Source organism: Grampus griseus (genome assembly GCF_964374135.1).
Source record: "Grampus griseus genome assembly, chromosome: 14".
In the NCBI taxonomy this organism is placed as follows: Eukaryota; Metazoa; Chordata; class Mammalia; order Artiodactyla; family Delphinidae; genus Grampus; species Grampus griseus.
The window spans coordinates 52,575,062-52,590,597 of NC_139008.1; the positions used below are offsets into that span (position 1 = coordinate 52,575,062).

At 40.3% G+C, this 15,536-nt stretch overlaps 1 protein-coding gene across 2 annotated transcripts in view; it reads right to left on the reverse strand.

Moving 5' to 3' along the window:
• The window catches only part of PLCB1 (phospholipase C beta 1), a 682,255-nt gene that overhangs the window by 147,840 nt on the left and 518,879 nt on the right, over positions 1 to 15,536 (reverse strand). For both annotated transcript variants that reach the window (XM_082670207.1, XM_082670208.1), the window contains exon 11: positions 9,238 to 9,395. In XM_082670207.1, coding sequence (XP_082526333.1) covers positions 9,238 to 9,395 — 158 coding nt within the window. The remainder of the gene's footprint in view (positions 1 to 9,237; positions 9,396 to 15,536) is intronic.

Consider the following 15,536-nt stretch of genomic DNA (forward strand, 5'->3'; position numbering starts at 1 on the left):
ATATGGAATTTAAGAAAAAAAAAGAAAAAAATGTCGTGAAGAACCTGGGGGTAGGACGGGAATGGAGATGTGGACCTGCTGGGGAATGGACTTGGGGATATGAGGAGGAGGAGGGGTAAGCTGTGACAGGGCAGGAGGGTGGCATGGACATATATACACTACCAAGCATGGAATGGATAGCTAGTGGGAAGCAGCTGCATAGCACAGGGAGATCAGCTCGATGCTTTGTGACCACCTAGAGGGGTGGGATGGGGGGGTGGGGGGGAGGGAGACGCAAGAGGGAAGAGATGTGGGAACATATGTATATGTATAACTGATTCACTTTGTTATGAAGCAGAAACTGGCACACCATTGTAAAGCAATTATACTCCAATAAAGATGTAAAAAAAAAGAATGCAGTGAGAGGAGGTAAAGGACACAGCTCGTGATGGGCAGATATTCTCAAAACAACTAAGGTTACTCAGCTTGCTGGTGCCCCCCCTCCCCATTCACCCTAAACCCAACTAATACAAACAAGAGCTGCCATTAAATGAGCATTTGCATTCTAGATACAGATCTTATCTCCCGCTATAAACATTCCTTAAGGAAAATATTATCTGTCATCTCACAGATTATAAAATGGAAACTCAGAGATATTAACCAATTTGCCCAAGGTCACAGAGAGCAGAGTCCAGGAAACCCCAGGAAAGTTTGTCTGACTCTAGAGTTTATTCTCTTAATCATTTCAGTAACTCTCATGCAGCTAATGACCTTAACCAACTAAGATCAAAGCCCTCAAAAGAACTGCACAGCACTATTCACAGTAGCCAAAACATGGAAACAACCTAAATGTCCATCAACAGATGAATGGATAAAGAAGGTGTGGTACATATATACAATGGGGTATTACTCAGCCATAAAAAAAGAACAAAATAATGCCATTTGCAGCAACATAGGATGCAACTAGAGATTATCATACTAAGTAAGTCAGAAAGAGAAAGACAAATACCATATGATATCACTTACATGTGGAATCTAAAATATGGCACAAATGAACCTACCTACAAAACAGAAACAGACTCACAGACATAGAGAACAGACTTGTGGTTGACAAGGGGGAGGTAGGTGGGGGAGGGATGGATTGGAGTTTGGGATTAGCAGATACAAACTATTATATATAGAGAATGAATAAGTAATTAGGTCCTACTGTATAGCACAAGGAACCGTATCCAATCTCCTGGGATAAACCCTAATGGAAAAGAATATTAAAAAAATGTATATATGTATAAAACTGAGTCACTTTGCTGTACAGCAGAGATTGGCACAACATTTTACATCAATTCTACTTTGATAAAAAAAAAGAATTGCAAATAGATATCTAAAGGAAGTGGGTAGTATGGGGAGAAAAGGGGGGCTAGATTTTGTTTATTTCCTAAATTTGGCCCTGTTTTATTTGCTACTTGCAAAACACATGACAGCCATTCTTGATTCCTCTTATTATAACATCTTTCAATTCATCTGTAATCCTGTCCAAAATATAATCAGAATATAACCACATAGCAGCACCTCCACCTTTACCATCCTGACCCAAAAACCCTTGCAGTAACTTCTGGGATAGATCCTGTCATCATTCCCACATATTCACTACCCTTCCTGTGAGATCTGTTGACCATAGGCATGGCCCTGTGTTTTGTTTTGGTTGCTGAAATGCATGTGAAAATGGCACACCGTTCTTTTGAGCAGAGTCTTCAAGAGCCATCTTGGGTTCTGCCACCTTTCTTTCCCCACTGCTGTGAGCCTGGTGATATCACATATTGGGGCTGTTCTTTCTGTATGGATTGCAGACAATACTGATGGCAGCAACAGTCAACATCTAACCTGAACAAGAAATAAACCTGTGTGGTTCTAAACCACTGAGATTCTGGAGTTTCTAGTTTTAGCAGCAAAACCTAGTGGAGGCTGACTAGTAAAGCTTTTAGCTGCTTCTATGTTTGCCTCCTGTACTGCCTACCACAGCCAGAGTGATTGCTCCTAAACATGAGTCAGATGATTTCTATTTCATTCCTTTGGAGTAAACTTTCAATGATCTCCAATTTCACAGAGTGAACTCCAAGTTCTTTATCAGATCCTGCACCTGCTATCTCACTAAATACTTCTTTTCCATTGCTCACACTGCTATAGTCCACTGACATTCTTGCTTTCCCTCCAATAGACCAAGCATTACTTCATCTCTTTGTTCATCTCTCATTTCTTTGTTTATCCTTGTTACTTCTTTCAGGAATACTCTTATCTGACAGCAAGGCTTAACTTCCTTAATTTTGAGGGGTGGTAATCTCTGCTTAAATTCCACATTACCAGGGTCTTCTCCCACCATCCTGCTGAAAATAGCATACCTCTAGCCCTTCTTTGCCTTCAATACTGATTAACGTTGTCTTAAAGGGATATTTCCACGTGCCATGTGGTGTGTTTATTTTGGTCTATTTCTCCACACTAGAATGTAAGCTTTTTAAGGGTAAGCACTCAGTTTTCTCCATTGCTCTGCCCCTAGGATGTAGAAACTACTATGGAGCATTCTAGATGCTCACTAAATATTTCCAAGTGAATAAATGGACTCTTAAAATCATTAATAGAAGAGAGACACAATCTGCCTACTTGTGTTCCCATTTATTTCTCTACTGACTCTTTCAGAGGACAGCACATTTTTCCCATAAAGGGCCAGGTAGTGAGTATTTTAGGCTTTGTGGGCTATATGGTTTCTGTGGCAAATATTCAACTCTGCCTTTGTAGCCCCAAAGTGGGCACAGATAATATGCAAACACGTGGATGTGCCCATGTTCCAACAAAACTGAATTTATGAAAGCAAGTGACAGGCTGAATGTGGGCTGCAGAAGATAGGTTGTCAGCCCCTGGACTGGTCTGATCATTGGCCTAAGCAAATCTTAAAATTTGACTGTAACCAAAGGTAAATGTAATTTTGTATTATAGAAATTTGAATGTTGATTCCATACTCAATAGCCCGGTTAACTTTAATAATTTCCTGGGCAAAATTTCCAATCAAGATCAAGGCTTAAATTTAAAAAAGTCTTTCAAATGATAGTGTAATTAGTCTTTGACAATTTTGGCTATATGCATACTGCTCCAGTTGCTGTTAATAATGAACGTTGATCATAGACCCGCCCCATCACCATTTGGGCCAGTGAGAGTCAGGCCTGAAGGTGAGTGAAAACCCAAGGGCCTATCTCTCTTTATCTTTAGCCAATGAAATGTCCATGTTTTTCTGGGCCTCCTCTTACAGACACCTGTAAAGAGTTCGTGCCCTTACCTGTCTTCCTAACTCTCTGGGTGGGGTTCTCTCTTCCCACAGGAGGGATGCTGGTGTGCCCTGAACTGCCACTGGGTTCTGGGGTTCCTAGAGTTTCTTGACTGATGTATCCTATTTCTTCCCTTTTCCTACCTCTGACATTGTACATGTTTGGTCTTGTGCACTTGACTAAGGACCCCATGTTTGCAATGAATCCTCCAAGCTCACTGGTTACACTCTTCTCAGCTCCCACTGGGCCTCTTACCAAGGCTGGGCTGTGTTTTCATTTGTCACATGGTTTGGGCTTCTGGCCTCTTCCTAGAGGTAAAGTGGATGCCAGGGGTTGTGTCTGGGTGTCACCCACATCCTCTACCATGGCAGCTTTACAAATGACTTCATTCAACTCCCTGCCCTCACCCTGACTTACCAACTCCTTGCGTATATAATACCCTACCATTATATTTCTAGAAGGAAAGCTAAAGTGTGGCTTTAAATTTTTCAATTATAATATCAGTAGCTAACATTTATAGAGTACTCACTGCATGCCATGCATTGTTCTAAGCCATGCCTGTATATTAAGTAAGCTCACTGAATGCTTAGAACAACAGCATTCAGCGACCCTACTTAATATACAGACATGGCTTAGAACAAGAGGCTCGGCCTGTAAGGGAGCTTCTCCTGGCCTTGCAGCCAGTCAGTGCTGGTACTGGAACCCTGGCAGTCAGCTCTAGAGCTGCATTCTAAACTTCTATGGTCTCCTTTCTCTCTTTCCTTCCCAGCCTCTCCCTCCTCCCTCCCCCCATCTCTACCACAACTCTAGTCACCAGCTTAGGAAAGCTTTTGGAACCTTTAAAGAAAACATTTACTGAATTTCATCTAACCATTTTAGTTGGGAGCACCTGAAAACTCTGGAAGTTCCCTTTTGGTTTTTCATACCTTTCTAATACTTCGCAGAGAGCACCTGATCACTGAGGATGAGAAGGCTAGTCTAGGTTTTAAGTTTGGTTCTTTCACATCAGCTGTCCTTAGTGGACAATGGATTTGAAAGTACCTTACTGCTCGACTGCTTCTCATTAAGCCAAAATCATTTTTTCAGAGACCTCTAACACTAGATCCAATAATCTATAAACCATATGGCTCAGTTACTAACCTCCAGGGGAAAAACTGCCCTTGAAATGTTTTATCCTTGACAGACAACAGCAGGGTGTATTTGGATATCCATTTTATGTGAGCATGTATGTGGCAGTTAAATTGCATCCTAAATTATTACTCTCTCAGAGAATGACACTTCATTTTCAGAAATGCTCCGTTTAACCACATACTCAAATTTAATATATTTTAATTATGTATTTTATCACTTTACTCAGTTTTCCATCTTATGCAATTGCTGGTTACAAAGGAGCTGCCTGAGGGGTGAGAAAAAGGAGCAGCTCGGGGATGGAGAAGGTGGGTGGGGATCGGTGTGGGGCGGAGGAGACTGAGTGGGAGCAGAGAGTCTGCAGACCACGTGGCGAACTGCTATATGTCATGAGCATCGGAAAGGCTCAGGCAATGAGGCAAAGAAAGTGAAGAGCCGATATATGGGATATATAATAAATAAATCCAGAGTGCAAAATAAAAAGTCTTCCATAAAGAGGCTGAATTACAGCATGCCTGCTTTCCCAGAACACAACTTTTTATTTTGGCCCAACAATAAACAGGCGGTAAATGTCAACAGGAACTTTTGCTTTTGGGGATTTATCATAGATCGCGTGGAAGCTTTCCAGATTACATAGACTCAGAGCAGATAAACTGTGTGACAAAAAAATGATGAACTTTTGCAATTGGTTTATGTTGCTGCTGCAATACACACTGTGGCTATAGAATATAGTCTAATTACACCGTGAAGATCAGGTCCAAATCTATGGGATAGCCCAAACTGGCAAACATTGGGAGAATCTTTTCACCGTCTATGGATATATGGAATTTCACAGCAAAAACGGAGAAAGACAAAATTCATTTATCTGATGAACAGAGGCAAGAAAGACTAAAAATGAAGGCTATACTATAATTTGTCTATTTTCCTGGGGATGGAAAAAGTCATTAAAAATTTATTGAGCACCTACTATATGCCAGATTCTTTTTAAAGTGCTTGGGACAGATCAGGGAACAAAACAAAGATCCCCGTCTTTTGTGGAGCTCAATGCTCTTATTGACGGAAGGACACAGACAATAAAGAAGGAACATGATAACTGAGTAAATTAAGCAGAGTGGTAGAAGGTGATAAGTGCCTCTTGGTAACTAGAAGGAATAAAGTGGTGGGGAGCCTATCAGGAGTGTGGGAGTGCTGGTCACAGTATTAAATATGTCCCAGGAGGCCTCCTTGAGAAGGTGGCATTTGAGAAATGCTTCGAGGAGGTAAGCGGTGAGCCATGCAGTTACCTGGCGGAAGAGTGTTTCAGGCAGAGGGGCAACCTTGCAAAGGCTGTGAGGCAGGACCTAACTATCATGGTCAGGGGACCGCACAGAGCCCAGCCGTGTGAGTGAGGGGGAAAGGGGTGATGAGGGGGAGAGAGATCACATGGAGCTTTGTCCCCGATTTCTCTTCGCATCCTTTCTTACAAAGTCATTTTACACAGTAGTTTCTGGAAAAGCAGACTGCCTGCTGATAATCAGGCAGAGAGGGCTGGGACTTGGGTGAGGCAAGTGAGGCGCAGAAGTGCAAAATTTAAAGAGACACTCAATCTCAGGTGCCAAGTCCACATTTATATGTCAGTGAGAATAAGCACCTCCTTAAATTTTGCATGAGAGATGCTTCACTTGCCTCACTCTAGTCCTAGTCCTGATGCAGAGAATTCCTGCTCTGTGTATTTGTCCACAAAACAGGCTGGCATTTCTAGGTCTCACACTCATCCCCACCCACCACCACCACCACCACACACGCACCCACACCTCTGCCAGAATTATCTATCCTGCAAATGCACAATAGCAGGAAGCGAAGCTGTACCAACTAACCACCAGGATGACGAGTTTCCTGCTCTTTTTTGGCTGCTCCCCCACCCCCAATTCCAGCAGGCAGAGAGAGGAAGCAGAATTCTGGGCTAGATTTAGTCTTTCAGTCCCTAAATCTGTCAGCAAGTTTGTGTATGTGGTGAGAAGTTGTGTTTCCGGAGCCCAGGAATAGATGCTCAATCGGCCCATGACTCTGGGATCACAGATGTGATTGAAGGACCACTTGTACGGTCGAGTGCACAGGAGGAGTCACTCTAAGCTGACTTGATGGCCAAGGCCAAGAAGCCAATGCTTCACACAAAATAAATATGCCTTAGAATGTGCTTGGAATGTGCTTTATCTCCCCCGCCACACACACAGTCTCCCCTTCCCCCAAAGGAAATCAAAGAACCTCGAGGATTATAAATGTTTAAGAAAATATAATTGATCCTCACAGGGACTCTTGAGGGGATGGTGGGCGGGGGTGTGGGTGGCCCTCCTGGCAGCAGGTGTGTGCACAAGGCCATCAGTCCCCTAGCTCAGCAATGGCTCCATCAGGATGTGCTATCTCCCTTTCCAGGACCCTGTCCATCCATCAACAGATGGATGAGCACAAATTGTATCCACTCCACACAAGGGTCGTGTGTCCCCCACTTTTTTAAAAGAGCCCAACAGGTTAGGGCTGGTATCTTAGCTGACGAGGGACCATGGCAGGAGCTGGGAAGGTGGGGGACTATGGAAATGGAACAGAAACCCATTAATTTTCCATTAAAGAAAAACCAAATGACATTAAGAGTGCTCAACTTCAGAAGCAGATACAAAGATTTTGATCAGAATTAAGGTCAACCCCATATTAAACTTTGTTGTAAAATTTAATGAAGGGTGCTATTTTTCACTAATTGCTATGTAAGAGCCGAAGTTTCAGAAATCATGAAAAGTCAACTTCACAACATAGTAAATATACTTTAAGGTGCTAATATTCCTTCTGAACACATTTTTATTGCTGTCAAGTATAGTACCGTTGATCAGGAAATTCATTTGTCTAAACTGAAACCTGGCTGTCCCTTGAAAATCTTGCTTCTTTTTGCTGCCCTCTCAAAAGACAGATGTTTATTTTATCACATCCCAAGTGCTCCAGGGCTAAAAGCTGGATATTGGAAATTTTTTTGCTCCCAATGCTACTTCTGAAATATTACGTTTCAATCTTCTTATCTTAAAACCAAACCAAACCAAACCCAGTTTTCATGCAGCAGCCAAACCAGCTTTTACCACTTCTTCACTTCTGCCATCTACTGAATGTCCCCTCATTCAGCAAAGACTTTGGCAAGTGGCTCACTTTTTCTTCATCCAAAGCTTTGTCACCAGTCTTGGTGATGCTAACATCTAACTCATCCAATATTCTGTCCTCTCAGCACTCCGACCTCCCCATTTTCAATGGCCTTCTCCCCACTCCACCTTACCTACCACCCACTTGAGCTCTGTTTCCTTGGTTACTTAGGGTAAGAGTTAGTGATCCAGAGCCAGTTCTGCCCTGAGACCCAAGTAACCCAGGTAATGGGGCTCATGCCTTGGGACCCTATGCTCTAGAGTTATCCTCTGGCCCTTCTTTTCTGATCCCTTCCAAAGAGATGAGAAGCCTGAGTCAGTCAAGAGAACATGTCCCCAAAAGCCCACATATCCTCTTTCTAGATCTCTCTAGAGTTACCTAGGACGCCAGATTTCCCCAGCCCAAATGACCCCAAGCTCCTGCGGACAGTTCTTTGCAGGGAATGTGAATAGAACCTGGATATTTGGGCTTGGGTGTCCATATGCATGAATGTTAGGCCCTTTATGGTATAGGATGGAACCTTGGGTGGAGAGAGAAGGGAGATGACCAAATATTCCCTCCTTCCTGATTAATAAGGGTAGCTGATGCTTCTTTATCAATTACCACTTTAGTCTTGCCTCCTAGATAGGATTTATCAAGATACCCAATCGTACGATTATTTCTGCTTACTGACAGCATCCAACCTATAGCAAAACCCTGTCTCCTTGAACCCTCACCCAAATCACCTAATACAGGCCAAATCCTGTAAATCCTCTTTAATACAATTTTACTGACAAACACAGTTCCCCATGACATGTGTACTCTCTTGTTGCATAAGCCAGTAGAGCCAACTTGGACCACTGGTGCATTCCTAGGGGTCTTTGACTGATAGGTATCAATGTGTCAAAAGCTCGTTATAATAGTCAATCTCCTATATTGGCTATTATATAATATTCCACAGAATGGAATAGTATGTAATAAGTAAATAGTGGTGATTAATATCATCATCATCAAGAAAGCAAAGAAGCTAGAGAAACATGCAATAATATTGTTGAATCTCCCAAAGAACATGGAGTTCAAAAAGCACAACACAAAATAATGCATACTACAGCATGAATCCACTTATATCAAGTTAAAACAGTGGTGAAACTACAATGTTTACAGCTGCACATAAACTAGTACACATCTGAAGAAAAGCAAAATAGTGATCACTATAATGGTCAGGAAAGTGATCATCTCTGGAGGTAAGGAGGTCATTCTAATGGGAATAGGTACATGGGGTTTCTGGGGTGCCAGTAATTTTCTACTGCTTGCTTTAGGTGGTAAATACATGGGTGTACACTTTATATCCATGGGTTAAACTGTACAAATAAGTTGTATGTATTCTTTATGTATGTTATATTTCACAATGATAAAATGCAATAAAAAGAATGAGTGTTAAATAGACAAATAAATTGATATTTCCTTTAATAAGACAGTTTCTTTAGATTTTGGTTAGCAGTTTACCTGATGCCAGTTAATCATGGATGAATTGCTAAATTTTAGCCTCTGAAATTGCAAAGATGATTAATAGCCTATGGACTTAATTGGGACCACTGGGACTTTCTACCTTAGCAGGCTTTACCCAAAAAGGTGTCAGGTCTCCCCAGCTTCCTCTCTTAGCAATATTCATTCACTCTACCTTGAAGGATATCTCCGTGGTCATGGTGAACCCATGGGTGATGACTGGCTCCTCTTCTGCGGTCCGTCCCTTCCAGCAGTCCAACTCCACACAGCGACAACCAGACAGGAGCACTTGGCGATACATCTCGACAGAGGAGTTTCCAGCCAGCTGGCCAGCTGTAAAATGTCAATGAAATGAAGCTCAAACTCCCATAAAGCAAGGAAGACACTGGTGGCTTCCTAGAAAAGCTCGTCAGTGATAGGAAAACAGAGTTCAAGACCTTGAGCAGTTCTGTCTTTCTTCTGCCTCAACATACCAGAAGGTAGTGGCACAATCCCAAATGGAATTGTGGCTCCCTAGCAGTGGTTTGGGGAAGAGAGAATAGAAGAAGGAGAGCATTGTAACAATAACAATAACTCATGTTTATTAATTGCTTACCATGTGCCAATTATAGTTCTTTGGACTTTACATATATTACTACATTTAATCTTCATAAAAATCTAGCTGGTATAACTACCTTTACTTTTTTTTTTCTTTTTTTTTTTATATTTTTTTGCGGTACGCGGGCCTCTCACTGTTGTGGCCTCTCCCATTGCGGAGCACAGGCTCCGGACGCGCAGGCTCAGCGGCCATGGCTCACGGGCCTAGCCGCTCCGCGGCATGTGGGATCTTCCCGGGCCGGGGCATGAACCCGCATCTCCTGCATCGGCAGGCGGACTCTCAACCACTGCGCCACGAGGGAAGCCCTACCTTTACTTTTAAATGCTTATTTTCTGATAAGGAAAATGGCATAGAGCATTTTATTTGCCCAAGTTTCCAAAGCTGGTAAGTGGAAGATCAGGATTATAACTTCAAAACTCAGTCTTTTAATTCTGACCCTCCCTATGAAGGGGTATTGTTGACAGGCTATTCTATTATATAAGTCAAACCTTCTGTCATGTTTGTCCAAGACACAAATGCTTAGGATAGCTAAATATTCTCTTAGCAAAAGTGAAATAAATTTGTAGGAATAAATTTAAATTTGACAAGTGAAGTATAAAACTTATAATTACAAGACACTGTTAAAGAAATTAAACAAGACCTAAGTAAATGAAAAGATATCCCATGTTCATGGTGCAGAAGACTCAAAATTGTTAAGTTGGCACTACTCCTCAAATTGATTTACAAATTCAATTCCTATCAAAATCATATCTGGCTTTTTTTTTGTACAAATTGACAAGCTGATCCCAAAATTCATATGGAAATGTAAAGGACTCAGAATAGCCAAAATGATCTTTAAAAATAAGGAAAAAGTTGGAAGACTCACACTTCCCAGTTTCAAAACTTAGCTACAAAGCTCCAGTGATCAAGACAGTGTGGTCATATACATGGAATCTAAAAAAAAAAAGGTTCTGATGAACCTAGGGGCAGGACAGGAATAAAGACGCAGACATAAAGAATGGACTTGAGGACACAGGGAGGGGGAAGGGTAAACTGGGACGAAGTGAGAGAGTAGCACTGACATATATACACTACCAAATGTAAAACAGATAGCTAGTGGGAAGCAGTCGCATAGCACAGGGAGATCAGCTTGGTGCTTTGTGACCACCTAGAGGGGTAGGATTGGGAGGGTGGGAGGGAGACACAAGAGGGAGGAGATATGGGGATATATGCATATGTATAGCTGATTCACTTTGTTATAAAGCAGAAACTAACACATGATTGTAAAGCAATTATACTCCAATAAAGATGTTAAAAAAAAAAGTGTGGTAGTGGCATAAGATTAGACATATAGATCAATGGAATAGAATTGAGACCCCAGAAATAAACCCTCACATTTATTGACTTACAACAAGGGTGCCAAAACAATTCATTGCCGAAAATCATCTTTTCAAGAAATGGTGCTGGGACAACTGGATTGCTAAATGGAAAATAATGAAGTTGGATCCCTATCACATCATATTAAAAAAATAATAACTTGAAATCAATGAAGTTCCTAACTGTAAGAGCTAAAATTATAAAACTCTTAGAAGAGAATGTAGAGGTAAATCTTTGTGACTTAAATTAGGCAATGGTTTCATAGATATGACACCAAAAGCACAAGTAGCAAAGGAAGAAAATAGATAAAATTTATCAAAATTAAAAACCTTTGGAAGCAGAACTGATATCCTCTAGTAAAGTGATAAGAATTGTAATAATCAAGGCACCCAAGAAATCTGAGGGTGGAAAGAGAAGCCAAGCTATTTCTGTTTCATTTAAGAAGTCGATGGAAGGTACTAATTTTTTGATAAGTTATTATTATTATTATTTTGGCTGCATCATGTGGCTTTCGGGATCTTAGTTCCCTGACCAGGGATTGAACCTGGGCCACGGCAGTGAAAGCCCTCAGTCCTGACCACTGCACAGCCAGGGAATTCCCTTGATAAATTATTTTTAAAAGATTAATAATAAATAAGTTTTGAGACAAGCCCAACATCAAACACACAAATGGAAGTTTTTGGTTTTCCATATTAAAGATTTTCTGTGACTTATACATTATAAGCCTCCATCATTTTTTTTAGCAGTCATTTAAAAGACGACATATTGATGAAAACTGTCAAAATGACTTTGAAATGGATAAGATCTGTCCATTGGAGACACACAGGACAAAGAAAATGGGATTAAACCTATTGGCTTAATTTTATTTTTATATGCATGTCACAACATCCGATATCAGCATAACAAAAGGGTGACATTTTTCAGTTCTATAGAGCCCTAGTAAATGCATTGAAAGGCTGATTAAGTAGGTTTGCATAATCACTTCTTTACTGGAAAAAATAGGACATTTTAAATACAAAAGTGTTTGCAAAAGCAGAAATGCTGACAAAATAATCTAGAAAATTCCTGATGCTAGATAATAAATTTGCCATTTAAAATGCTTCAAAGTTTGTTGTAATAAAGGTCTTTGCTGCATAAAGGAAAAATGGAGAGTGGTAGTGAAGGGAAAAAGGTGATCATTTATATGTTATTCCTAAACTTAAAGGAGGGCTACTTTAGCTAAAGAAGTGAAGAATTCAAACAATTATCAGGTTAGTTCTTTAAAAATGCTAGCTCCTTCAGACCACTGCACAGCTATTCAAGAGTGGAGCAGATTTTCTTGTGTACTACCTAGGAAATTGTTTAAGTGTATTACTGACTACATCCAATAATGTGCAATTTCATTAATATTCTGTTAAGTGTTACTAACTTCTGAAAGGGAGTTGCCAGTAAAGAAGTTGCCAGTAAGCAAGTTGCTTCAATCTAATAATAGATTGAAGGTAGAAAACTACCTAACCCACACTAGAGTGTTCTGTCATAAAAGATTCAAGAAGTTTCCAGAAACATTTCTTTGGATTTGCTTGCAATATATATATAGAGAGAGAGAATAGAAGCAATTTGATGTACTTTTTGAATGTTGATCAGTTAATGTTTTGAAAGAGATGGTAAGGCATGGGGTTAGAGATGGAAATGATTCTGAAAAAAAAAAAGAATGGGGGAGGAGGGTGTATATGTGTTTGTGTGTGTGTGCATGTCTGCCTGTGTCATGTTTATTGTCCAACATCTAAGCCCAAAAGAATTCCTCTAAGGTAAATTTGTTCATTATTAAAATGAATAATCTGTATTAGAAAAGAAAATCTTCCAAAGAAAGCATTAGAAAACACACATTTATCCATAACTGTCTTATTGCTTGGAATGCATATTAGGTTTTCTGTATGTTTTCCTTCATTTAAGGAGATTTTTTCCAAATATGTGAATTAATATTCGCCACTACTCTCTCCTTTTCTGCTTAAAGCCTCAAAGCTGGTTTATTTTTCTTCCCTAAAATTCCTAACTCCTCATTATTATATCCCATCCAACAATTATATTTCCATTTGATTAGATCCAATAAATAAAGCTTCTGGGGCCAGGGGATTGCCACAGGTTGGGATTAATGATATGTCATGAGTCCCTCAACCCTTGTTGTTTCTGAAACTAGTATCTGGCATCATCTCTGCCTGGCTGTGAACACCCTCTGGAGTTCATTACAAGCCTATGATTGAACTTTGGAGCTGAAGCTCCATCTCAGATTAATTCATAATACTGCCCCGAGTCAGAGCTCTGCAACTTCTCACTTGACTGCATTCATTTTGGGCAGCTGGCTTCATTCACTTGAGTTTGTCTCAGATTAGTCAAGTCGTCCATGGATGGAAGAGACCAGAAAATTGAAAATCATAATCCATCTATTAACACAAGCTTCTGAGAAATTTCTCATCTTGTGGAATGTGATGATTAATTGCCTATATTTATATGTATCGTTATTTATTGTCTTCTCTTCAATCTTTAGGGTAAGAAGTTTCCAGATTGTGAAACTTTTGTTAATTCAGTGGCTTTCTTCAATAAACACTGTCTCCTTCAATAAATGGATATGGGAACCATTTCTACTTGCTTTCAATGCTGTGAAACCAACAGCTACACTTGAGGGAACTATGCAAAATACAGAGGATGTGTTGTTCATCTTGACCGTCTCTAGGGCCATCAGTTTGATCTGATCTCTCTCTTCTACATTATCTGTCTGCTGCCCCAGTGAGACCATGAAGGTCTTTTTTTTTTTTTTTTTTTAATTGAAGTATAGTTGATTTACCATGTTGTGTTCATTTCTGCTGCACAGCAAAGTGATTCATTTATACACACACACACACACACACACACACACACACACACACACACATTCTTTTTTATATTCTTTTCCATTATGGTTTATAACCCTGAACCTCTTTTGAACATAGATCCAATTGCCATGGGATGGCTTAGGCAAGTGGGAAAAGAACTTTAAGCATATGCCTTACTGATTACAGGAGCCTCATCACTAGGGTATATTCATATTCTCAAATATTCTCTGTGGGAGGTAAAATACTGGTTGCTTTGGATACAAAAATGACACAAGACATCTTCCTTACCTTACCATTTAGGTAAAGAGGCAAGTACAAACAAAGGAGAAGGCTCTTATGTGCCAGGGAGTTTACACCCTCACTGCACTATTACACTTCTGGCTGTCATTTCTTTCTCTTTTTCCTTGCAAACAGAATAATCTATTTAGGTTCTGATATGCTTCAGGGTCCCCTCTCCAGCCCTGGGATAAATCTTAATTCTTCTCAGCCAGTCACAGTGGTTCTGTGGTCCATGCTGGTACTTATTGTAGGGCATTGCTGTATGGTGTAACTCTGGGCTACATCTAATAGGGTGTAAAGGAAAGTCTGCTGGGTGAGTTGGGGAAAACCTCACTCATACAAAGGGCCACAAGATGCGGATGTTCCCTGGGCCACATGTGGAGCTTATTTCTTACGGAGGCAATGCTCAGGGTGCACAGTCATCTTGAAACAATAAGAGGATGGGACTTCCCTGGTGGTCCAGTGGGTAAAACTCCATGCTCCCAATGCAGGAGGCCCGGGTTTGATCCTTGGTTGGGGAACTAGATCCCACATGCATGCCGCAACTAAGAAGTCTGCATGCCGCAACTAAGAAGTCCTCATGCTGCTACTAAAAGATCCCACATGCCACAAGTAAAGATCCCACATGCTGCAACGAAGATCGTGCATACCTCAACTAAGACCCAGCACAGCCAAAATAAATACATAAATATATATTAAAAAAAAAAAAGGAAAAGAAACCATAAGAGGAGCAAAAAGATAGAAAGCATCTGGGTCTCTGATGACATCAATGAATTCCTGATTTAATCAACACTCAACCACTCTGCTTCTGGACTTCTTGCTGTGTGAGGTAGTAAATTTCTTAATGTTTAAGCCATTAAGTAATAGTATCCTCTTATGCATAGCCCAAAATACCCTGGCTGTTTCAATTTACTTTCATTTTCACATGAAGAAATTAAGGCTTAGAAGACTTAATTTACTTAAAGGCAAATTGAAACTTGGTCTGTTTATTTGTTAAGCTCAACTTCTTTCCATTCTACCACCCAACTTTCATAGGTCTGTGTGTGCTTTAAACCAAAAATAAATTATAAAAAGTTGCATATGCTAAGGACTAAATGAGTAGGAGAGATGTAAAGGGAGGGAGTGACACTAAGCTTGGGTTGGTAGTGGATTGCCAAGGGAAAAACTATACCTTAAGGTATAGGAGAGGAATTGAATAATCAGATAGTTTAATTCATCAGAGGGATAACTAAAACCTCCAATCTAATGTTTTACTTTCCAAGCTGAATAAAAATGTTAATTATTCAGAGATATGTCACTTTGCTTTTCCTGAGTATACGGAGCCATCATCTCCCAAATGGTTTAGAGTATGGAAAGATTTATGAAGAGCTGAAAAAGTGTAATTGAAATGAA